Raw genomic sequence first — 24,472 nt, forward strand, 5'->3', positions numbered from 1 at the left:
CCCCCCCCCCCCCCCCCCCCCCCGTAACAGAAAATCTATTCAAACATTGCTGTCACTTGTGTAGCCCTGATTGCTGGGCTGTGTGGGCAGCCGTCCTGGGATAGAATTTTCCACGAGGATAAGGTACCCCAGGCCCCGTCCCAGGCTGGGAGAACTTGGAACCTTCCTCTCTCGGCCTCCCTCTGCCCCTTTGGCCAAGCACCCTTGGGAGAGGAGATTGCAAGCATCCGCCTCTATTTTTTGTTTGTTTGTTTGAAATAAAGGAAGGTGATTGGGAGAAAGAGAAAAGGCAGCCCGGCTCTCGGAAAACCCCAGACCTGAGAAACAGACCGGTTTGACCTTGGGCAGAGCACTTCTCCGGGCCTCAGTTTCATCCTCTGTAAAATGGGGGTAAGAACAGGTAATGATCACAGAAGCCGCGCCCCAGGGTTGTTGGCACAGAGTTACCTTCTATCAACGGGCACCTTGGTGTTTATGGTGACAGCACGCAGAGTGGAGTTTGAGGTCCCGGGGTGCATTGAACACTGTTCCTGCCCGGAGAACCTGGCGCACACCATTCAGGGCCCCTTCTTTGCCCACACTCTTGGGGAACGCCAGTTGAGGACCAAAGCAAAATGGCATCCCCACGTCCCACCCCTGTGTCATCCCTCCCTGGAGGGCGCTGTGAGGCCACTGTCGGGCACAGAGCTGGGAAAACCACAGGCCTATTGGGGGGGGGGGGCCCTGACCTAGCCTTCTCTTGAAACACAAAGGGACGAACAAATCCTACATCACCAGCAGGGGTCACGGCGTAAACACTGGCACCAGCCTTCCGGAACGTGTCCCATCTGATGCCATCCCTCAGCCCCACTTTGAGAAAGAATCCAAAAGGGGAATCAAAACCAATGCGTGCTGCGCCGTTTGCCCCACGTTTCATCCCCGCGGTGTAAAAACCCTGAGAAGGCGGGAACCAAAAGGTAAATATTGTAGCTTACGTTCTATGGGCGGCTTGCAATCCGCTCGTCTGCGTATTTTCTGTGACGTGGCTGATATAACTCTATCGAAAACCAAAAACGAACAGGCCCACGTAATCGTCTCCACTGGCGAAGGAGCTCTTTAAAGATGGACAATGTGTTGGGGCGCCTGGGTGGCTCAGTCGGTTAAGCGTCTGACTTCAGCTCAGGTCGTGATCTCACAGTTCATGAGCTCGAGCCTCGCATCGGACTCTTCGCTGACAGCTGGGAGCCTGGGACTGCTTTGGCTTCTCTCGCTCTCTCTCTCTCTCTCTCTCTGCTCCTTCCCTGCTCACATGCTCGCTCTCTCAAAAATAAATAAACATTAATGGAAAAGAAAAGGCACTGAAAGGAGAGGCGTGCCGTTGGCATCATTCTAGAATGGCCCCGTGATTCTCACCCCCAGGTAACCACAGCTTTGTGAAATCCCCTCTCCTTGAGTGTGGGTGGAAACTCTGACTTGTTTCTAACCGAAAATGAAGGAAGTTAGCAGAGTTAATGAAGGTCCCTAATCAGTTGACTTGACTTAATCAAAAGGGAGAGTGATTATCCTGGGTGGGCCTGACCTAAGCAGGTGAGCCTTCTAAAGAGACTCCGGTCTTCCCTGAAAGAAGGGGCTCAAAGTAGAGAGATGGATGCTCTCTTGCCTGCCGGCCTTATAACCAAACAGCCCTGTTGTGAACTGCCTTTGGGGGCGGCGGCCCCCAGCAGCGGGGGGTGTGGGGGGTGGGGGCTCAGTCTTAACAGCCGACTGCAAGGAATTCAATTCCCCGTATAACGTGAATGTGCTTTAGAAGGGGACACTGAGTTCCACAAGAGGCCCCAGCCCCAAAGGCCTCTTTGACTGCCGCGAGACCCCTAGCAGAGGACCCAGTTAAGCTGTGCCCCAACTCTTGACCTACAGAAACCGTCAGATCATGAATGGGTGTTGTTTTAAGCCGCTATGTTTGTGGCGACTTGTTACACGGCGTAGACAGGAACACAGGGTGGAGATAGAGCTTGGATGTCTACCTTGAGCTGGGCCTCCCTCTGCCCGTGGCACAGGACCCAAGGACCTGGTGCCCAAGGACCCCAGACCCACCACAGAGGCGACCTGGGGCCTTTGCTCGAATTATCTGCCAGGCCACAGGAACAGCCTCCCCTCTCACCTCCTTCCGGGCCCTTCTGTACAAGCTGACCGATTTCTTGCCCTAAAACCCAGCTCCGATCATGTCCCTTCCCCGTCTAAAGCCTCCTGCGGCTCCCGAGGGCTCTCTCAACGATGTTCCATCACCCAGGCCAGGTGTTTGGGGCTCCACCACCTAGCCCTGCTCTTCCTGTCCAGCCTTAACCCCTCCTTGTCCCCCGCCCCAGACTCTCCAGACAATCCCTCCAGACGGTTCCTTTTCCCTGTCTCGTTCCTTCCTCTGGCTGCTCTCTTATGGCCGTGAAAATGCATTCCAACGAGGGTTACAATGTAGTGTCAACTTTTTTTTTTAAGAGAGAGAGAAAGAGAGAGAGAGAAAGCAGGATAGAGGGAGGGAGGGAGAGAGAGAGAGAGAGAGAGAGAGAGAGAGAATCTCAAGCAGTTTCCACACTCAGCACGGAGCCCAACGCGGGGCTCAATCCCACGACCCCGGGCTCACAGCCTGAGTCGAAATTGAGAGCCAGACGCTCAACCGACCGAGCCGCCCAGGCGCCCCTGTAGTGTCAGCTTTTTAAAAAACAAAGTCAAGGGGCACCTGGGTGGCTCAGTCGGTTGAGCGTCCGACTTCGGCTCAGGTCACGATCTCACGGTCCGTGAGTTCGAGCCCCGCGTCGGGCTCTGTGCTGACCGCTCAGAGCCTGGAGCCTGTTTCCGATTCTGTGTCTCCCTCTCTCTCTGCCCCTCCCCCGTTCATGCTCTGTCTCTCTCTGTCCCAAAAATAAATAAAAAACGTTGAAAAGAAAAAAAAAAATTTTAAATCCCATCCAAACGGGGACTGTTGTTTTGGAGCACAATCTCTATACCGCGAGCCTCAAAAAAAACACATGCCTCTCACTGGGCAATTTTACTTCTAGAAACGTACCTTCAAGAAACGGACGTGCACGGAGATTTATGTTCGAAGATGCTCGTGGAAGCAGAGCTAATCCTGACGCGGCCTGGGAAAATTGATTTATCCGACGATAAGGGCCGAGTAAATAAATGATGAGGTTGTCCGGGATGATGAAAAACCAGGGGAATAAAATCCGCGTTCTTGACCATCGAAAGCCCCGGGAGGAAGTGCAAAGGTACCGTTAAGGAAAAGCCCCCAGCGGTGACAAAAGAGCCAGTCCCGCGTGTCGCTGCAAGACTGTGGGAGCCCCGAGCCCGGATGCCACCCGGGTCTGTGACGCGCCAAGAAGCCCTTGACAAAAACTTTAGGTCATGGAATCCCACACCGGATAAAGGCAATCCTGAAGGCTTATCTTGTGTTGCACGTACACACACAGTCACGTTCGTTTTACACACTATCTGTTCACTTAACACAAACACCTTAGGAGCCAGGCACCCTTCCGAGGCCTGGGGACACGGGCCCAGCAGTAAAACAGCAGAGGCCCACACCCCTGTGCCCCTCGCACTCTACAGGAAGAGACCAACAACGAAAAAAAGAAGAGGCCAGCCTCGCGAGAAGGCAGCGTCCCTCGAGCGGGAGGCGAGGGGAGAGGCAGGGATCTGGTTGGGAAGTGGTCGCGATGACCCCAGCCCTCATCACAGTGGGCACGAACAAGTGTCCCAGAGCCCCCGGAGGGCGACCCAGGACTGCCTCTGTGTGGTGACAGTATGGAAGGTTTTTATTTTCTTCTTCGAGCTTTCCCATAGCTCCCGAACCTTTGACATTGACCACTGGTCATACCTATAATTCACAGTTTGGGGCGCCTGGGTGGCTCAGCGGGTTAAGCGTCCGACTTCGGCTCAGGTCACGATCTCACGGTCCGTGGGTTCGAGCCCCTCGTCGGGCTCTGTGCTGATGGCTCGGAGCCTGGAGCCTCCTTCCGATTCTGTGTCTCCCTCTCTCTCTCTGCCCCTCCCCTACTCACTCTCTGTCTCTCAAAAAATGAATAAACGTTAAAAAAAAAATTTTTTTTTAATAAGTTAAACAAACAAAGAAACAAACAACACCCCCCTTTCAGGTTCCAGTTCAAAGGATACCTCTCCTGGCAAGGTTGATTGGATTCCACCAGCCGGACACATAGCCCCTTTGCTGTGACCCCCCCCCCTCCCCCCGCCAAGGCCCAGCCTGCTTAGAAGGGGTGGGTCTTTCCTCCCTGGCCAACAGCCTCCTGGGGACACACACACACACACACAGAGGCTTCTGTGGGTCCTCTGGGAACCAGGCTCTGCTTCTGCAGGGGGTCCCCAGATCCTGTCCCTGCCTCCAGGACTGAAATCCAGGCTTCTTCACCTTCTCAATAGTTTCCTGGTTTCTCAGGTCCCTCTAACACCGGGGAAGCTTTTGGAAGCCTCGAGCCAAGAAATCCGTTGGACCAGGGAGCCCCAGGGTTTCCCGGCAGGGGCCTTCACGGGACAGGGGCCCCCAGTCACCACCTGTCTTGAGCTTCCTCCGTAGAATGTGTGCACGCTGGAGTGGGGGTATAGCTTCTATGATGTTAGACCACGCTGGCAACATTTTGGGGGCAGGGTCCCAACTTGACCCTGGGGTCTCTGTGACACCCCAGCCCGGCTCTGGCCTTTCCTGCTCACTCAGAGCCCAGGAGAAGATGCCCCCAGACACGACACCCCAACCAGGGCCAGCTCAGCTTCCCGGGCCCGGGTGGGCGGCCATGGGGCTCCCAGCCCTCCCCCACCCTGGATTGGGTCTGCCCGGCTCGCAGGAGCACAGCACATCCCTGGGCGTCCTCCTCCCCTGCTCGGGCTAGCTGCCCCCGGACAGCACCCTGGGCTGGCCCCTCCCAGCCCTCCGCTCACACCTGCCTCTCCCCTGCCTCTCCCCTGGGCCCTCCCGCTCTGCTCTGCCCACTGCCTGACGGTCAACCCTACTTTGCTGGCTTTCTCAGACATCCTCTGAGGACGCAGACCCCAACTCTACCGATCCCCCCTCCAAAGACCCCCAACAAGGCCCCAGAGCCTCAAATGAGCCCCGCTGCTGCTGACTCCTTTAGCCTCATTTTCTGCACACCCCTCCCCTTCCCCTCCCCTCCTCCCGCTCCTCTGCTAGCCTTCCCTTCACCCCCTCCCCTCCATGCCCACGCCCCCCCCACCCTCCACCTCCCCTCCACCGCCCCCTTCCCTCCCCCCCATCTTCCCTCCACCCCCCTCCCCGCCACCCCCTCAGTTTCCTCCGTTTGGATAATCCCCCTAAAACAGATCTGTCTCACCTCTATTCCCAGGTGACTTCTGCCCCCCCCCCCCCGGCCCCCGCCGCGGAAGCCTGTCTCCACAGGGCTCCTAAGGCGCTCCCTGTGCCCCCACTGCCTCCTCCCCCCCCCATTAGGGTGCCGGCACTCTAGGTGGTCACTGTGCTGTCCTGCTGTCCCCCAGGCCTGGCCCAGCATCTAAGGAGGTTCCACAGAGGTGAATGGCTGGGGGGCAAGGCGCAGGGGCTCATCAGGTCCTTGGCTCCACGGGGCCACCCCCTTCATCCAGGTTCACAGGGCTCCCTCCTCACCCGGCTCTGTGCTGTGCCTTCTCAGGCCCTCTTTCTCCAAGAGGGAAAATACACACAAGTGGGGGGAGGGGGGCGCCTGGGTGGCTCCGTCGGTTGAGCGTCCAATCCCAGGGTCGTGGCATCGAGCCCCGCGTCGGGCTGAGGCGCAGCCTCCTTAAGATTCTTCCTCTTTCCCTCTGCTCCTCTCCCCGACTCGGCTCGCGCCCTCTCTCTCTCTCTCTAAAACAAACAAATACACACACACACACACACACACACACACCCTTGGCCTTTTACCACACCCCAGCTCGGGGACAGTGGGCAAGCGACCTCTCCCCTCTGAGCCCTACTTCCGCCATCTGAAAACAGAAATGCCTCCCTCCCGGGATCAGTGCAAGGATCGCGTGAAAAAAGATCGTAAGCACCGCGCCCAGCCAGCGCTTAGCAAAAGGCAGGCTCTCGGGCTGCGACGGGGCCCTTCCCTGTTCTGGATGAGCGTTCGGCTCCCTCCGGAGACTAGAGTCTCCTCTCACCACCAGAGGGCAGTGTTGTCCACTCCCAGCTGTGAGCGCCTCCCCCACCCACGGAGCCTCAGGGATCAGGGGGAAGCTGGAATTTCCGGAGAGGCCAGGGGTCCCCACGAGGCCCCCGCCCGGCAGGTCCATCAAGGGCAGTTCAGCGGCTTCGGGCTGTTGGGAGGGAGACCTGCCCAGCGGCTTCTCCAGACCCTGGAGAGAAGGGGCAGCGCTGAGAGGCGGTCAGGGGAGGTGAGGCAGTAGGGGACGGTGGTTAGAGCGGGGCTTTGGAGGCGGACGCGCCAGATTCAGAGCGGGCCCTGCGCGTCAGGGGCCCACCTCCTGGAGCCTCGGTGTCCTCATCTGTAAAGGATGGACTTGACAGACCACCTTACTCACCCGTGGGAAGGAGGCAGGAGGGGGCCCGCGAGCACCCTGCTTGCATGTTTGCGCCGGACCGAACCCCCGCCCCCCCGTTCAGGGCGCATTTGTGTGTTTTCCAGAGACGTCGTCCCGTCAGTGTGGCCCCAGACACACACTAACAAAAATGTCCCGCGAAAATGACCCACTCGGGCGGCGATAGACCCCAGGGGCGGGCAGCCAAGGGGTTGCAGGGTGGTGGCCCAAGCCGGACAGACCCTTCCATTGAGTGATCAAGGCCCCACACATCTTAGAACAAGAGTCTAGGAGATACACACACACACACACACACACACACACACACACAAAGTACAAAGATTTGTACTTTTCAAATCTTGCGGGTACTGAAGGAGCCGGAAAGTTCCTTTGAGCGGTTGGTCATGCCGGGCCCATTCTCTTGCTTTATGGCCCTTAACGAGTGAGTGACTCCCCAGGGAAGAGAAGGACCCTCACTGTGGGCCCCGCCTTTCGGCACCTGCACATAGGAGAGGAGGATCCGGCAAAGGAACGGAGACCGAGCACGGGGAGTGTCAACAGGGCGCCGGGGAACGTAATCCCACGCCCCCCTCACTAAACTCCCACCACGAAAGAAATTGCAATATCACACCCCACCCTGTGCCGGGTCCTGCTTCTGGAGGAAAGGGGTGGTGTGGAGCCGGGGCCCGGACACCGCGGGGACACCGGGGAGCTTTACAAAAACGCAGATGCCCAGGGTCCCCTCGAAACTAGCCGAATCGGAATCTCTGGGGTGGGTCTAAGAAGCTCGCGGCTAGTACAGCCCTGAATCCGGATGGTGGTTTCGTTGAGGAACCCGAACGGACTCTTCTCTCACTCGTAGGGACGGAGAAGGAACATGGCTTTTAATGCGCTGGTGCTCGAGTGGGAGGATTTTTCTGTCAGTCTTGAGAAGCCATCTCCGCACGGTCCGGGCAGCCACTCCACCCAGAAGTCCGAGAGGCACGCCCGCCCACACGCGTGCACACACATGGGCAAACACGCACAGGCCTGCGGTGCCCAGGATCCCGCGCTCGGTGGGTTGCCAAGAAACCGGGTCCCTGGGCTGAGCACAATCCCCAAGGGCCGCCCGGCGCCCTCCGGGTACAGTCACGGGGGCTCGCGGCCAGCGGTCTGCTGGCTGAGCAGTTGTCGGCTGCTGGTCACAGGTGGCAGGCAGCTTCCCAGACGATCTGGAAGGCCATGGAGGCACAGGGGAGCTGGGCCAGGGTGTAGGCCAGGGAGCGGGTGGGTGCCCGAAGCTTGCCCAGATAGGCCACGGTGTGCACCACGCGGCCCAGGAAGAAGACGAGAAAGTGCATCCGGGCGATGAAGGGGTCAGGCCCCAGGAAGGAGTAAACGAGGCCCAGGAACAGGAAGGGGTAGATGGTCTCCATGTCATTCCGGTGGGCTCTGGGAAGGCAAGGGTGTGCGGTCAGCCGGGCGTCAGCAGGGAGAAGCTCGTGGAAGCCGGGGCCCTCTGCCCCGAAGGGCCCCACGCCCCTGGGGACCATCTCGGGGTGCCCGACTCGCGTCCGTTCGTGGCCGGGAGAAAGAGGTACCACGGAGGCAGAAGCGACAACAACTCTAAGTCAGCTGCTGCCAGGACGTAAAACCCCACTTATGGGCCAGTGGCCGTGACAGGCAGCTAGCCGGGGCTTTCCTCCCGAGCCCTGGGGCTCCCCAGGACTTGGCCCCGGCCACGCTCCCCACCGTCTTCCCTCGTGTGGCCTTGGACGCCAGCCGGGAACAGTGGGACTCAGAGGGGGTTGACAGCCGGGGTGGAGCCTAGGTCTGACTCCCACCCACGCCCTTTACCCCCCCCCCCCCCCGGGCAGGGCTTTTCGGGGCGGGGGGGGGACACCCTCCCTCCTTCTGAATGCAGGTGCCTGGGCCCTCCCCAGGGGCATGGGCTAGAGCACACGTCTGAAACCCTTGCCTAACCGTCTTGTCCTGCCCCTAGATGTCGGCAAACCCTCCTGCCTCTTTCAGGGATAATAATAGTAACAGAACAGCTGCCACTCACTGCCCCTGCCCGCCCCCCCCCCCCGGGAAAACCCTTCATTTTGTTAACGGCCGCCGTGGGTTTTTTTTTTTTTTTTTTAAAAAGGGAAACGAGGGGGGGGTGGGGGGGGGGGGGGGGGGGGGGGGGGGGTGGAAGGGCTGAGTATAGCCCTGGCGTAAATAGATGACCAAGAAAGAAAACCCACCCGCGTCTGCTAAGAGTTGGGTCACATTTTCCATGACTCCCGCTAATGGACAGCTTCCTTGGGGAGAGGTGAGGAGGTCAAGTCTCATAAATGAGAGACCGAACCCGTGCCTGAGGCCATAGACGGTTTGTTGGAAGAATAAACAGGAACCTAGTACCGGGGCTGGGACCTCCCCCGAGGACAAGGCCGCATGTGTGAGGCAGGGGGGACTCGGGGCGGGAAGCGAGGTGCGCCTTCCAGCTGGGACGCGTTCCCCCAACGCCGTGCGCCCGCGGGCCGGGCCCGGCCCAGCAGCTCCTGTGTGACGGACGGCCTGTAACACAGCCCTCCTCTTTCCTCCCACTTGCAAGCAGAGCCTTAGGCAAGGGCCCAGTGTGTGGCCTGACCTAGGGAATGGGGCTGGGCAGGGCACGGGAGAGGCCCTAACTCGGCTGCCCCGTGCTGCAGGGGTCTCTGCCAAGTGACCGGCGCGGGTGGGTTCAGGGGAGGAGATGTTTGCACCGAAGCCTGAATGATCAGGGATCATCAGCAGGTCACCACCGGTGCAGGGGAAGAACTTTCCAGGGAGCAGGAGGGGCAGGCGCAAAGGCCCTGGGGTGGGATTGAGCATAGGGTGTTCGAGGCACAGAAAAGTGACCCTGGAGCGTGTCTGGAGTGGGGTGGCACGAGAGGGAGCGAGGCAGGTTGAAAGCAGGAGGGGGGGCTCGTGAAGGGGGGCTTGGGGCCTGGAATTCAATCCGCGTGTGCAAAAGCCCCCGTTAACCCAGCGGGGCCTGGACCGTTCTTAGGTGAAACTCGGGACACAGCGGTTGGCGTCTCTGGCCCCATATCCCGAAGCCAACGTGAGCCCGCCTTCCCCTTTTCTCCCAAATCTCCACCGTGGGACCCAGCCTCGGGGAAAGCAGGTCTGCAGGAAGGCCCGGTCTCACCCAGTTGGGTGAGGCCCTGCCGCCTGCCTGTGCCTGAGAGCAAGTCGTAGGCCCTGGTCAGATCCTGGCCGTGGGAAAGAAGAGGGAAAACTAGGCTGGGCCCGCCCCGCCCCCCGGCTCCCTGATCAAGCAAGTCCCTTACCTCACTTGTGAGGGGACAGCAAGGCTTCCTCCAGACCCCTCTACCCTATGGAAATGGGGCTGTGCCCCCCAACATCCCCCATTAGAGTGACACCCTTGGGAAACGTGCTTTATTCTTCTTATTCTTTAATGTTTATTTACTTATTTTAAGAGAGAGAGAGAGAGAGAGCAGGGGGAGGGGCAGAGAGAGAGAGGGAGCCACTGTCAGTGCAGAGCCCCACGTGGGGCTCAGTCCCATAGACCGTGAGATCATGACCTGAGCTGAGATCACGGTGAACCGACTGAGCCACCCGGGCGCCCCTGGAAAGCTTACTTTACATGAAGTCAGTGATGGGGCGCCTGGATGGCTCAGTCAGTCACGTCCGACTTCGACTCAGGTCATGATCTCGCGGTTCGTGGGTTCGAGCCCCGCGTCGGGCTCTGTGCTGATGGCTCGGAGCCTGGAGCCTGCCTGGGATGCTGCGTCTCCCTCTCTCTCTGCCCCTTCCCCCCGCTCGTGCGCTCTCTCTCTCTCTCTCTCTCTCTCAAAAATAAATAAACATTAAATGAAGTCAGCGTGTCCCAGAAATCGGTCTGCCTCTCACAGCTGACCCACCTGGATGGGCCTTTCGGTCACACGCTCATCTGAAAGTTTCAGGAAAAGCACCCACTAGTATGGGAAACCCATTCATCCGGATACTGTCCTTTAAAGCAGGTATTCACATCGGACGAGTGAGTCACTTTTTAGAGAGCTGACATTGGCCAAACCCCAAAGACCCGACAAAGGGGAGCAGGGTGGAGAGGAGGGTGGGACGGGCAAGGTTCGTGGCAGGTGGGGACCCATTCTTCGGGGCAGAACCGAGAGGCGGGGAGGTGCAGCCCCTGCAGAAAACCAAGCCGTGGTCCTGAGCCCACCTCCCAGCTCCAGGCCGGACCGAGGGCCCCAAGGTCACCAGTGAGGGAGGAGAGGTGGCTGGGAGCTGAGAAAGCCCTGAGGCTCTGACCCTCAGCACCCCGCCCTCCACCCCACCCCACCCCCACCCCCCACTGAGAGCTGGCCCAGCCCGTCCCTCCTCCCTCTCCCTCCTCCCTCCGGTAGGGATCAAAGCGGGGGTTCCCCACGAAGCCACAAGTGGTGCCGAGGACAGGGAGCTGTGGGGAAATCAAAGGTGAGGCCAGAAAACTCATTCCCCTCCCCGGGGGGCCCGGATGTGAACTGACAGACGCGGAGGGAGTCACGTACCCGGAGAGACGTGGTTGGGCAAAACGTGTCATTCCAATAACAGCCACTTTTTAACATAAAAGTCACCCAAAGCAAATCCCCGCCAGACCGGACTTGCTGGGCTTCCTGCCGCACTAGGCCGCCCCCCCCCCCCCCCCCCCCCCCAGACATTGCAACACCGGCTGCATGACGGCAGGTGATGGGCGGGGAGAAGGTCTGCGAGTAGCCCCAGGCAGCTGGCAGGGACGTCCGTCCTCATCCCCGGCCCTCCCCGCTGCCCACACTGGCCATGCCAGGTCCCCTGCTGCTCAATGTCAAGGGCAGGCATAAAGCGGGCAAAACCGCGTTCCTGCAGAGCCCACGGTCCTGGGCTCAACCGCGTGGCCTCGGCAAGCCTGCTCTGCCTCCAGAGATAACAGCACCCTCCCCGGGGAGGCTGTTGGGGGGCCCAGCGGGTTGGCAGCCATCGACAAGGTGCTTAGGACCCCGCTGTCGCGGAGGGGCTGCGCCCCGATGCACCTGCCGTCTTCCTCCTCTTCCTCGCCACCATCGCCGGCCTGGTCTGGGGCACGACCCTGACCGCTAATCTCGCCCTCTCGGTTTTGCCAGCCTCTCCTGCCTCGGCCGGGTGAATGAAACCCGGCGTGGAGCCGCAGAGAGGAGGGCCGGGCATGAGCCCGCGGTTCGGCGTGCCTCTAACCTGCTCCCTGGCCTCGGTTCACCGTCCACAACATCGAAGGGACTTCTAGGACTGCGATTCGGGGACCAGTCTCCGGACAAACCGGTTCAGTCGGATTCAGGCTGCGTGTTCCGAGTAGTCAGAAACCTCGCCAAGCATGGGCCCCGTGCCCGTCTGCCTCCCTTGGGGCCACTCGGAGACTCCCTCCCTGAGGTTTCCCACACACGGACTCGGGATTTGGCCCAAAGACACCTGAGCGGGAGGCTGGGGTTGGTGCCATGAAACAAGGTGGCCGGGTTTCATCATTTCCTTGGAAATCCGGCTCCTGACCTCTCCCAGAGCTGGGCTCACGTTCGTTTCGGCCCTGGCGTGTGGCTAATCTGCAAGGCAGATTTCTCCTCCAAGAACCTAGACCTAAGTGCTTTCCTGTTTGGGCAGGAGGGTGACCCTGACTGCACCATAAACTCTGGTCTAATATTTAACTAACTTCTGCTTCCAGGGCATGTCCCCCTCAGGTTCCAGCAAGTTCTCCAGCAGGGGATGACGGGACGTGTGATCCTCTGAGCCCTGCACCTTCACGGTTCCACGACGTTCTGTGAAGGCAGGAGGCGGAGGAGACCCCGGGGGACCAGGAACCCCCAGACCTGCCGTGGTAAGTCTCCAATAAGTACCAGTACGTCGCACGTCCCCTCCACCGATCAACACTTGCCAAATGGACATAAAACGGTATTTGGTAAGAGGTGCTCAAAAAGGGTTGAACTGGGACGCCTGGGTGGCTCAGTCGGTGGAGCGTCCGACTTCGGCTCAGGTCATGATCTCGCGGTCCGGAAGTTCGAGCCCCGCGTCAGGCTCTGTGCTGACAGCTCGGAGCCCAGAGCCTTCTTCGGATTCCGTGTCTCCCTCTCTCTCTCTGCCCCTCCCCCACTCACGCTCTGTCTCTCTGTCTCTCAAAAATAAACATTTTTTAAAAAGCGCTGAATCGAACTCCAGCCGTTGGAGCATCGCCACTATCGACAGAGGGTCATTTTGATCGGAAGAAGAAAGTGTACTGGGTACGTAGAAACCTTTGGGCACCACACGGGTCTGTTATCTCTCCTTGGCTTGGTTCCAGCCAGTAAAAAATAAACCAAAGTGCTCGTCGGCTCACGTAACCGCTCCCGTGCCACAAGAAAGCTTCGCCACGTAGGACGCGGGTACCCTGTGAAAAGCCAAGTAAACCCCCTCGGTGGCTGCGGTGAGCCAGCCCAGGCTATCCACGGTCACGGCTGCCTCGACTGCTCAGGCCCTTCTCCACCACCCAGGAGAGTCTAGCCAACCAAGGGGCGGGATAAGGGTCACCGGTATGGACTCGGGTATCGGCACGGCTTTTGTCCACTTGTTCACTACGTGTCCGGTGGATGGACGGATGGATGGACGGATGGATGGACCTCATAGGAAGAACTACATACCGTAGTTATATTAGAAACGCTAGAACAGCACAGGATTTCACTTCCTACCTTACACATCTCTGTCCTTCTTAAAAACCACAAGTATGCATATTATTTTCAACGGGCAAGAAAACGAAGAGAAAAAAAACGCTCTCCTCGAAGAAAAGAATCTCGTATTTACACTCCAGTGTCCCACCCATTTCTGCCCGCGGTGCACGGGAATGCCCTGGGAACTACGGGAGAGTTTGTCTCCTGTCTCCCCCTGGGCAGCTGCCCGTCCTCCCGCTTGTCCCTCAACTCCGCTGGCAGTCCCTGTCCCCTGCAAGTGCTGCCTCCTCCCTCTCCAGCCCACCGGGGTCAGCCAGGGGAGAGCCGACTGCTAAAACCACAACATTCAGATCGGGAACATGACATCAATCCACATCTAGTCTCCGATGGGATTTTACACAGCTATTTTTTTTTTTCCATTTTTCCCATGTTTTTATTATTTTTATTTTTGAGAGAGACAGAGTGTGAGCAGAGTGGGGGCAGGGAGACCCAGAGTCCGAAGCAGGCGCCAGGCTCCGAGCCGTCAGCACAGAGCCCGACGCGGGGCTCGAACTCACGAGCCGCGAGACCATGACCTGAGCCGAAGTCGGACGCTCAACCGACGGAGCCACCCAGGCGCCCCATTTTACACGGCTATTCTTAAAGAATCAGGTTTTGGGTAGCATTTACCCACACGGAAAATGCTCACCAAATAACGTTCACGGAAAAAGAAATACCAGAACCCCACCCTGGGCACACAGTGCACACGGGATTTTCTGGGAAACATCTACAAAGAGGAGTTGGGTGAACACAGTGTTAGAGGTTAGCGGGAGATTAGAGTCGGGACTGGTCTCCCTTTGCCCTCCGTGTGTTTGCAGTGCGACCCAGGTCGTCGGCGATCGTCAGCAGTTCTGACTTCCATAATGAGAAAAATTGTTTTTGATCGACTGGGGGGTTGCTCGGCAGAGGGAGTGACGTTCAGCTTCACTCCGAACGAAAGAAATGCAAAATAAAACCAAAACGTGGCATAAATGTTCACCCATCCCACTGGCAGAATACCCATCCACGGTGGAGGCACTGCAGCTGCCTGGACGGCTCAGCTGGTTAAACGTCGGACTTGTGCTCAGGTCCTGAGCTCAGGGTTCGTGAGTTCGAGCCCCGCGCGGGCTCTGGGCCGACGGCTCGGAGCCCGGAGCCTGCTTCCGATTCTGTGTCTCCCTCTCTCTCTGCCCCTCCCCGGCTCACACTCTCAATCTCTCTCTCAAAAATAAATGAAAACATTTTAAAAAAGAAAGAAAGACATGAAATCAATGAATAAATTAGAACTATCTGAGGGGCCCCGGAAGGCAGGAGACCTCGGTCCTCTGGGTGCCCCCCCTGGCCCTGGTGCTCAGAGCGGAGCCTCGGGGGGCAGACCGTGGCCAGGCTGGGGCCCAACAGTACTTGCCTGAGGCAGCGATCTACGTCCTGGTCACTCCGGCAGTACTGGAGGCCTCCGTGTCTCAGGGCATCCTCGGGGTTGGCAAAAGCCTGGAATACGTCAGCGAGAGTTACTGGCCTAGCCCCCTCCACGTGCCAAGTGCTGGCACTCGCCATGACCAAGGCTGCTATGGGCTGAACGTGTGCCCCGCGGATTCGTATGTTGAAAGCTGACCTCCGAGGTGATGGTGTTGGGGAGCGGGGGGGGGGGGGGGGGGGTCCTCTGGGGTGATTAGGTCAGGAGGGTAGAGCCCTTGGGAATGGGATTAGTGCCTTTAGAAACGAGACCCCAGAGAGCTCCTTCACCCTCCTGCCAGCCACTAGAGGATACAGCCGGAAGACGGCCATCTGTGAAGCAGGAAGTGGGCCCTCACCAGACGCGGAATCTCCAGGCACCTTGCTTCCAGAATGGTGAGAAGGAAGTCTGCTGTTTACAAGCGCCGCCCCCCCCCCCCCCCCAGTCCAGGCCCCGTGTGCCCCCGACACTGTTATAGCAGCCGGAACAGACGAAGGCAAAGGCCCTCATGTCCTGGCTTGCGGGAAGCTCACGGTCTGATGGGGGAAATGGCTTACGAACCAGGGAAGACCAGGTGGTGAGTGTTAAACAAAGAGAAGACAAGGTTGGCCTTGAGAATGTTTCCAGCAGACCTGATCAAGCCTGAGGGTCAGAGGCGGCTTCTCTGAGGCAGGGGCATTCAAGCTAAGCTTTGAAGGAGGCAACAACATGAGCCCAATGAGGGCGGGCTGGAGAAAGAGCCTTGAAGACATCCAGGAAAGCATGTGCAAAGGCCCTGGGGTCAGAAGACGATGGGGGTGTTTGAAGAACAGAAACCTAGCGTGGCTGGAGTATAGAGAGCGAGGGACAGCGGCCCAAGATGAAGTTGCTGGGGTCCCGAGGGCACTCTAAGACTTTGGACTTTGAACTAAGAGCAGTGAGAGGGTTTTTGACAGTTCCACAAAGACTAGCTGCCCATTTCTTCGCTTCCCTGAGCCTCAGCTCCCTCATCCGTGAACTCTGGATCAAGCGGAGCTCATTTCCCGCGCGAAGAGTGAAGGGGAGAACTGGAGAGGCCTCCGCCCAATGCCGGGCACTGGGAGCACCGGCATGGGGAAGGTGGTCGACGAATAGTCTGCGGACAGCAGAGACTTCAGGTCACGTTTCCGTCACCGGAGGCCCACGTCCAGCGCTCACCAACCCCACAGCAAACATGAATCTCAGCAGCACGCTTTCTGGATTGCTCACCCAATGGCAAATACTGCCACCTCTGACTCATGAGCCCTGGTGACCCCTGTCCCCAAGCTCTGGTGCGTCCCACCTGTCCCACGCCTGAGGCCCGTCAGGGTCAGGATCAGAGCCCCCACACCCAGAATTCCTCTCCACTGGCCCTGCACTCGTGGAATCGCCAATCCCGATGGGCCGGCACAGAGTCCGTGGACCCATGACTCCCTTCAAAGGGTCCTAGGCCCGGGTCCGAGGGGTGGCTCGTTCCTAAAGACAGAACTGGAACACAAGCCCGCCGGGCCGGGAGCCGGTCGTAGGGCAGACCGAGGAACCGCTGTTGTCCGAAGCTAGAATTGCTACCTTTAATTAGGACAAGGGGGGCAGGCCGTTGGATGCACTCCCGGGACCGAGCTGTGGTTGCGGCCTTCGAGTGAATTCCAGTTGTTCGTACGTAATGAGAAGTCACACTTGCTCTGCGCCAGGTGCCGAACTCGCCCGGCTCGAGCGTGACTATCCCCTGCTTTACAGATGAGGAAACGGCTCCCAGACTCGCCCCAGGGGCAAAGGGTGGACGAGTCAGAGCCCTTATCTGTCACCTGCCCAGGGATGTGGCTTCCAGGCTCCTTCCTGGCATGGGAGGGAAACTCACAGACGGTAAGGAGCCTCTGGGGGACAGCCCCAGGGAAGGTTTCTTTCTGGCACTCTCCACCCACCAGAGAGAAAGGCACTCTCGGGTTTCCCTCCTTCTATCCCTGAATTCACATTGAAGAGGGAGGCTCCGGACCCCTGCGCTTTGCTGTTGAGAACTCTATCCCCGCCCCCGCCCCCTCCGGACAGGTTGTGGGGCCGGACAGCCCCGTTCAAACCCTGCTGTGTGGCCTCACAGGTGTCCTCTCCCGGAAGACAAGGTGAATGTGGCCCCCACCTATTAAACGCTCAGCTCCAAGGAAGGACTTAATGGCTGAATGCACCTGTCCCTGCTGGGTTCCCCGTATCCCGCATCCAGGACCGGGGTGAGGCAGGGAGGAGGCAGGGGTCATCCGGGTGCCTGTGTCTGTGCCTCTGGGCGTTAAAGCCGTCCCGCCTTCACCCCTGCCCGCGCCTATGCCAGGGGCTGAGCCCGACTCCCCAGCAAGACCCCCACTCCTGGGTGTCCACAGCCAACGTGATGCCAGAGCTAACCTTGCCTTGCCCTTTGAACTGGACAAAGGCGGACAAAGGGGCCACGGTTTCTGGAAACGAGTCCTGTACTGAAAAACAGGACAGCTGGCCGGCTTGGCCCAAAACTTCTCTGACTCTGGTCGTGTCCAATGCGAGCCGAGCTGTTCTGAATGGGCCGTCCCGCCCACCCAGGCTCCGATCTTAGCCTCTTTGTTGTTTTGGCTCCGGGGACTTGGGATCGGTGGGGTGGCGGGGGGGAAGGGGGGGGAATTCCTCCTTGAAAATTCCAGTGGAGCCCAGGCCGGCCGAGACCTGGCCTCTGGACGCTGCCATGCGTTCGTAAGCCCCCTCGCCAACGAATTGGGAATTTCCACTTAAAATTCCTGGGGTTCCTGCGTCGCCGGTTCCCACTCCACCCAAATCTCCGGATCTCCTGTGCTGGGAAGCTGCCAGGTCTGATGGAGGCATTCTTGCTGTCTCATTCCACCCTCAGGGACCTGCTTCTCTCTGAGACACCCAGCAGAGCTCAGCAGCACCCGTTGTGCCAGAACTTACCTGGCGACACGGCGGGGTGAGTAAGCGCTCTTACAACAGAGGACAAGAAGGTGCGGGTCCTGCCATCCCAAAGGTCTCCAGGGCCCTCACATTCTGGCCCTGAGAACACCTCGGCCAAGTTTCCCATCCCTGCAGTTTCCCAGCAGGGCTGGGGCCGGGGAAGGGGGGGGGGGGTGCTCCAGGGGGAGCATACCTTCTTCCGAAGCCTCACTTGGCCCGTGATGATGGCCACCACGTACATCTTGATGACCAGCAGCGTGCTGCAGAGCAGGAAGGCCGGCAGCGCCTGGCCTCTCACCAACGCCAGGACAGGGGCAGGCATCTCCATGGGCAGGCGGGAGCTCTGGGGCAGGCGGCCGCAGCAGGCGCGTGTGGCTGTGTCTCTATGAGCTGGAGGAGGCGGGGAGAGCCCGCCAGGAGGCCTGTCTGCACACAGCACACGCCCACTCTCAGCGGCCAGATGCTGGGGGAGGCGCAGGGCTGAGCTGTGTCCCCTGTTCAGCCTCCGGCCCCAGACACCCCTCCCCTGGCAAATCCTTAAACGCGTTCTAGTCTGTCTCCTCATCTGTAACATGGGGGCGTCCGGCAGGGCCTGCCTTCTGGGAGGGTGTGTGTGTGTGTGTGTGTGTGTGTGTGTGACAAAGACAGACGCCTGGCGGGACATCCACAGGTGGCCGATAGCTCTGGTATCTGTCCCCGCGGGTCAGGACGGGTGTCGGGCAGGAGAACTGGGCCATCCGTCCCCACTCTCAGCCTGGACGCTTGAACCACAGTCGTACCTACCTTGATGTGACTCTGATTTTTTTTTTTTTTTTTTTACGTTTAGTTATTGATTTTGGGAGAGCGAGCGAGCGCCAAGAAGGAGCAGGCTGGAGCAGAGCGAGAGGGAGAGAGAATCCCGATGTGAGCTGTCCGCTCGGGGCCCGACGCGAGCTCCATCCATCCCACGACCTGAGCTGGCACGGAGAGTCGGACGTCGGCAGAGGCAGGAATCTTTTGCCTTTAGTTTTGCGCTCGCTTTGCTCGGGGGTCCCCTGGGGAGGGGGGCAAGAGGGAAACCTCAGTGTCCTGTGCCTTCTCCGCCCTGGCGCCTGCCCCGAAGGGACCGCGGTGTCCGTCTGGGCTGTGCCCCCAAAGCAGCAGAGACCAAGAGAAAAGACTGGCCAGAGGGCAGAGACACTGGCCATGTGCTCCGGAGCCCGACTCAGCTGACGTTGAGTCCCAGAGCCAGCCCTTGGCGACTGCAGCCGTGTGGTCTCGGGCGAGCAGGTTCCTCCTCCGAATCCTTGTCTTCAACGAAAGGGAGTCGTGTCTAATTATTAAACACCGGGCACCTAGGAAGCCCTCATCTGTATGAGCTTCTGAGCCTCAGTTTCCTCCTCCTCCACATGGGGGTAACGCTTGGCTTGCCAGGAGGGAGGCTCTTGGAAGCGCCCGTGCTTGCTGCTGGAGCGGGGAGTGGGTAGGGGGTGGGGGTCGATCGCTTGTCCATTTGCTGTGCGCCAAGCCTTCCTTCATCCGGACAAAAGATGTGCTTGGAAGCCGACACCCGTGTTTCTGGGACATGGGGCTGCCAGCCGGGGTCGTCCCAGACCCACACCATGCATGGCGAGTCACGATCAGGGACGGGACAGAGGACACAGGGGACGTCCTGCATTGTACGTTATCTCTGCTTGGGTGTTTGAGGGAAGGAGTCGTGCAAGGTTGCTGCCTGCCGACGCCGGCCTTTCTCGCCCCTGGAGCGCAGAAACCAGTGGGAGCAGCTGTCTTTTCTCTTGCCAAGTTCAGTTGGGGCTTTGGGCTCTGGTGTCTGCACCACCCCCGGAATCGTGGACCAGACACAGCCCAAGAGGGGACCCTGGGCGTCCGCCCATCCTTGGCGCGGGCGGCCGCACGCTCGGCCCTGCTTGGGCTTCTGGAACGAGACAGAAACCTCACCAGCAGAGGCTAGAGAAACCAGCGTGGGCAAAGGGCGGATTGTTACCCACCGTCACCTGGAGCCGAAAATAAGAGGGACTTCGTGGGGAAGCCCTGCGGCCTGATGACTTCACGGTAGGAAACTTCTCCTCCACGTCTGCGGGAACGAGCCAGCCGAGCCAGGGCCTGGCAGACGGGACGAGGTCTCCTCTGATTTCCCGCCAAGAATTTCCCTAAAGCCTCCCTCGGCCTGGGGAAGCTGCGGTTTTGTTCTTGGTGGTGGTGGTGAGGGTGGTGACGCTTCTCTCGGAGCTCAGGTTCTTTGCCTGCAAAAGACGTGCCCCTGTCTCGCGGGAGGTGGGGGGGACTACAGCAGCGCCTCCCTGAAAATGAAGGCAAGACGAAACCCCCGGGGGGGGGGCCCCCAGGAGGAGGCGTCCTGGGGGTCAGAAATGTGTTTACATCACCGCTGGGTGGTGGTTACACCGGTGAATCTAGATGTAAAAATTCCCTGAGATGTATCTTAAGTGGTGACTTTGCTGGGTTAAACACACACACACACACACACACACACACGCGCGCGTGTCTCTGGTCACGGTGAGCAAAGAGGGGCTGCTTTGTCCAAGCCCCCATGTGGCTTCTTCCAGCTGGCCCTCCTCGGCATTTCCTGAGGATCAGAGACCCAGCTCTTGGGCCGGTTCATTGTCTGTGACTTCAGAGGAGCTTGAGAGAGAGGAGGAAGCAGCCCCACCCCTGCCGCTGGTTCCTGACCTCAGTGAGAGGCGCCGGGACGTTCTCCGGCCAGGGGATGGAAGAGAAAGAACTGTGGCTCAAGCGACCGGAGTCAGATTTCTATTGCACCGTAGTCGTCCCGGCTGGCATCGGCCACGTCTCCCCACCCTTGAGAAGGGGTGCCGTGCGAACGCACGGATTAGCCGGCGCTTTCCGATGGCGCTGCGTGCGGGCCCTGCCGGGGCAGAAGCTTCCCGCTCCACTCCCCTCCCCCCTGCTCCAGGTGGGACCCCTGAACTCCTCGCAGAATGAACAAGACCCGGAAGAGCTGTCGGACCACCGCTCTCTCCTAACTAACCCTGGGAAAGCGCAGCTTGCCTTTCAGGGACCGTAGGGACTGTAATGCTGGTGGGGCAGCCAATCCCAGTACTCCCTTTCTTGGGAACGGGGTGGGCCACGTGACCCAGGGAAGCCAATCCCAATGGTCCCGGCAGCTGGCAGAGCCAATCAGAGGCTTCCCTGGGAGTTTATATTGTTACCTCCCCCTCCGGAGACCCCCGTTGGCTCTAGGGCTGAGGCTTGGGGCCTCAGCAGCCTGAAGCTGCGTGGAACTATCCGCCACCCACCCCCCCGCCTTCCCCACGTGGAGGGGGCCTGTATTCTGGGGGCAACAAGGCCCCAACCTCTGACTCACCCGGGTCTGGGAGTCTTAAGAGTCTCCTTCTTCGCTTAAACAAAACATCAGTCAAATCACGTTTGCCTTTGGCTCCAAACTGCGGTGGCTCCCGTCTTGCTCAGAGTAAAAGCCAAAGTTTGGACAGTGGCCCACGGCCCCGTCCCATCTGGTCTCCATCCGGTTCTCTCTGGATTCCTCCCCCACTCGCTCGGTCAGCCTAGCCACCCCGTCCTTGCTCCCGGCCTTCACTCTGGTGGGGGCCTCTGCCTGGAAGTCTCTTCCCCTGGACATGGGCTGTGTTGACACTTCACCTTCAAGTCTTTGCTCAGGTGTCGCCTCCTCCACCCCCGCTCCCCACCCCGCTCCCACCACCGCATTAATCCACTGCACAGCCTGCCCCACCCCCACCCGAGCCACTTCTGAGGCCATTTTGCTGCCTGTGTTTTCTCTGTTCTTTCCACGGCCCATTTCATTCAATGACACGCCATACAATTTATTTCTTGTCCTTACTGTCTAACACCCGGATTCCTGGGGGGGAAGGGTGGGGGGGGGGTCTCAGTCCTGTTTGCTGATGAGCCACAAGCACCGGTCCCGTGCCTGACATATAGACCCAACTGTAATTCACTGAATTGATTTAAGCTCACTTGATTGGGGTTTCTTTCTTTATAAATAAAGGAGTCCAGACCCGGATAACTGAAGAGCTCCAGAGTTTGGTTCAGGGTCCTGACTCCTGCCCGCCTACTTCCTGGAATGCCCTGGGGGAGCCTGGCTGCCTCTCCCGACAGGCACAGAGCCAGGGAAGAAGCCTAGGTCAGCAGCTGATGTTTACTCATAAGGATAAATGGGGACGATCAGGCTGCTTCCTGGGCTCTCAAGGCCAGCCTGGCCCCTAAGCCCATTCCTGAGATAGCCAAGATGGCCTTGAAGGATGATACCATTCTGCTTAAGGATGACAGTCACATAGGGCGGCGGCCAGAGGATCAATCACTGGGCAATGCTCTCATTCCCAACCTTGGCCTAATCACAGATGCCATCGTATTTAACCCTCCTGAGGGAGATAGGACTATTAGACCCATTTTAGAGATGTGGGGCCTGAGGCCCAGATTGGCGGTTATACTCACCCCGGGTCTCACAGCTGGGCTTGGATCCAGGGGGATGTTCCTGCCACCGATGCTTTGCTGTTCTAGCTGTGGGGCTGTGGGCTGTGGGCTGTGGCCCAGGGGAACCGGTCAGCACCTTAAGAGGCAGCGATCTGTAATGCGCAAGGGAAGGTTCCTCTCCTGTCCGGAGGCTTCCGCAAGTCAGGAACCTCCCGGGGGGCTCTTCCCCTCTTGGGAGTGAGGATGAAAGCAAGGTTGCTCGGCTGTAAAGCCCGGCGGCTTCACCCACGCAGTGGAGTATTGTTCAGCCTTAAGACGGACGAACTTACTAACACCTGCCACAAGGTGGACGAACCCGGAAGGCATCGTGCCAAGAGCCAGAGACACGAAAGACTGCATATCATATGATTTCTCTTTATAAGAAATGTCCAGAATGGGCAAATCCCTAGAGACAGAAAGCGGATCGGTGGCTGCCAGGGTGTAGTAGACGGAGGCCGAATAGGAACGACCATTTAACGCGCACCGGGCTTTCTTCCGGAAGGGCGGGGAAGTTCTAGAGACGATGATGATGGCTGCGCTACAATGTGAACCTACTTAGTGCCACTGACCTGTACATTTCAAGATGGTTACTTTTTTTTTTTTTTTTTTTTTTTTGAGAGAAAGACAGGGCTCGAGCAGGGCAGAGGCGGAGAAAGGGGGAGAGAGAAGAGAATCCTGAGCAGGGTCCAGGCTCAGCGCGGAGCCCGACCGCGGGGCTCCATCCCACGACCCTGGGATCATGACCGGAGCCGAAACCAAGAGTCAACCGACCCCGCCAGACAGGCGTCCCCCACACTGATTCACTGTACGTTGGAAAGAAAAAGGGGACAAAAAAACCTGGGCTGCTGGCTTCTTCGCGGCCGTACACACGGCGCCCGGGGTGGCGTCCGAGGAGCTGGGCCTCGCAGGTATTTGTCGGGGGACGGGCCACCTGAACGTGTGCCTGACACGCTGCGCGTTCCCGGGCCGTCCGTTCTCCTGTCGCCGCACAGAGGAGCACACGTGGGGGGCCCTTCACGCTCCGACCAAGCGCCGCCCTTGATGGAGCCCATCTGTTGGCCCCTGACCGCGGGCCTCAGATGCGGTTACTGATGCGCAGAGCTGCGGTCAGGCAGGAGCATTTCCTGGATGCGTTGTGGGGGCGGGGGGGGGGGGGGGGGCCGCCCCCCACCGGCCCGGAGAGGCGGAGGGGGGAGGAGGGAGGGGAGGAAATGTTCGTCTCGGCACGAATCCCTGCCAAGACCTTTGCAGAGAAGGGGCAGTCCTCCGGGCAGAGGCTCCGGGATCAGGCCGCAGCCAAGACCCTCCCGTGACCAGGCTGGGGACGCGTCCAGCCAGCGCCCACGCACGCGCACCGCCCCCGGATGCTGTCTCCGCAGGGGCATTTCCCGTGTCCGGCTCTCGGACGCATCAGGAAGCCTCTTCCTAGGAGGCCCTGGAAGGGAGTTTTGCATTCCTGGGATCCCAGTTCAGCCAGCGATGGCTCAGGGGACAGCGGGCCGGGGCTTTCAAACACAGCGATGATGGGAACCCTCCGGCTTTCCGGTGGCCCCCAGGACCCCGAACTTCCTCAGTTTCACAAGAAGTGCCACCGGGTTTCCCCCGGGGGCCTTTGTCACAAGGACAACACTATTTTATGACTGCAGGTTTTAATTTTTTTTTACTTACGATGATTATTTATTTCTTAGAGAGGCGGGGGAGGGGGCAGAGAGAGAGAGAGAGAGAGAGAGAGAGAGACACAGAATCCGGAAGCAGGCTCCAGGCTCCAAGCCATCAGCACAGAGCCCGGCCCGGGGCTCGAACCCCTGACCGTGAGATCCTGACCTGAGCCGAAGTCGGACGCTTCAGCGCCTGAGCCACCCAGGCGCCCCCTGTAACCGTGGGCTTTTACACGAATCGTCCAAATATGACAGAAGCTGGCATCGTTAAGGGGGCAGAGCGCGTGCTCCCTCCTTCAGCTCTGACGCGAGGTCATGTCTGCAACCTCCTGATGGCCCCTCTCAACTGGAACCCTGCCAGTCTGGGGGGACTCACTACTTTCCACTAATAATAATAATAGTAATAATAAAACATCAACCAGAACAACAGCAGCTGTTGTCAAGGAGGTAGGCACCATTTCCGTGATTCATGCATCCACCTGCCTTGTCTTATCTTTCGCGCTGTCACCCTGGATGATGGAGCCTGATCAGCCAGCGTTCTCGGTGGAAAAACGGGCTCAGGGCTATGAATGACTTTGCCCTAAGATCACGGATCTGGGCAGAGGTGAAGCTATCGGCAGCCAGAGCCTCCTTTCTTCACCAGCAACCCCCCACCCCCACCCCCGCAGGCAGAGCCGAGGTTTGAAGGCAAGCCAGCTGTTCCATTCTTGCACAACTCTCGTTCAGATCTCCTTCCTTGTGCTGAGCCGAACTGCCCCTTCGGGGCCGCAGGGCACACGCATGCTCCCTTC

General features: G+C 59.1%; 1 protein-coding gene and 1 long non-coding RNA gene across 2 annotated transcripts; one reads left to right on the top strand and one right to left on the bottom strand.

The window, feature by feature from the left end:
- Positions 1-7,373: 7,373 nt before the first annotated feature.
- PTGES (prostaglandin E synthase) lies at positions 7,374-18,372 on the bottom strand. Its single transcript, XM_040482619.1, has 3 exons — positions 17,753-18,372; positions 14,590-14,672; positions 7,374-7,941 (listed from the first exon to the last, which is right to left on the bottom strand). Exons 1-3 carry the CDS (start codon positions 18,221-18,223, stop codon positions 7,692-7,694), a joined length of 804 nt encoding a protein of 267 aa, XP_040338553.1. The 5' UTR covers positions 18,224-18,372; the 3' UTR covers positions 7,374-7,691.
- A 212-nt stretch (positions 18,373-18,584) lies between these two features.
- LOC121035102 (uncharacterized) lies at positions 18,585-21,532 on the top strand. The gene is made up of 3 exons (XR_005792750.1): positions 18,585-19,056; positions 19,323-19,611; positions 20,124-21,532. It is a non-coding gene; the product is annotated as an uncharacterized LOC121035102 (long non-coding RNA).
- Positions 21,533-24,472: the final 2,940 nt, after the last annotated feature.

This window comes from Herpailurus yagouaroundi, unplaced genomic scaffold (assembly GCF_014898765.1).
Source record: "Herpailurus yagouaroundi ecotype Mexico unplaced genomic scaffold, PumYag 160, whole genome shotgun sequence".
Classification (NCBI taxonomy): domain Eukaryota; kingdom Metazoa; phylum Chordata; class Mammalia; order Carnivora; family Felidae; genus Herpailurus; species Herpailurus yagouaroundi.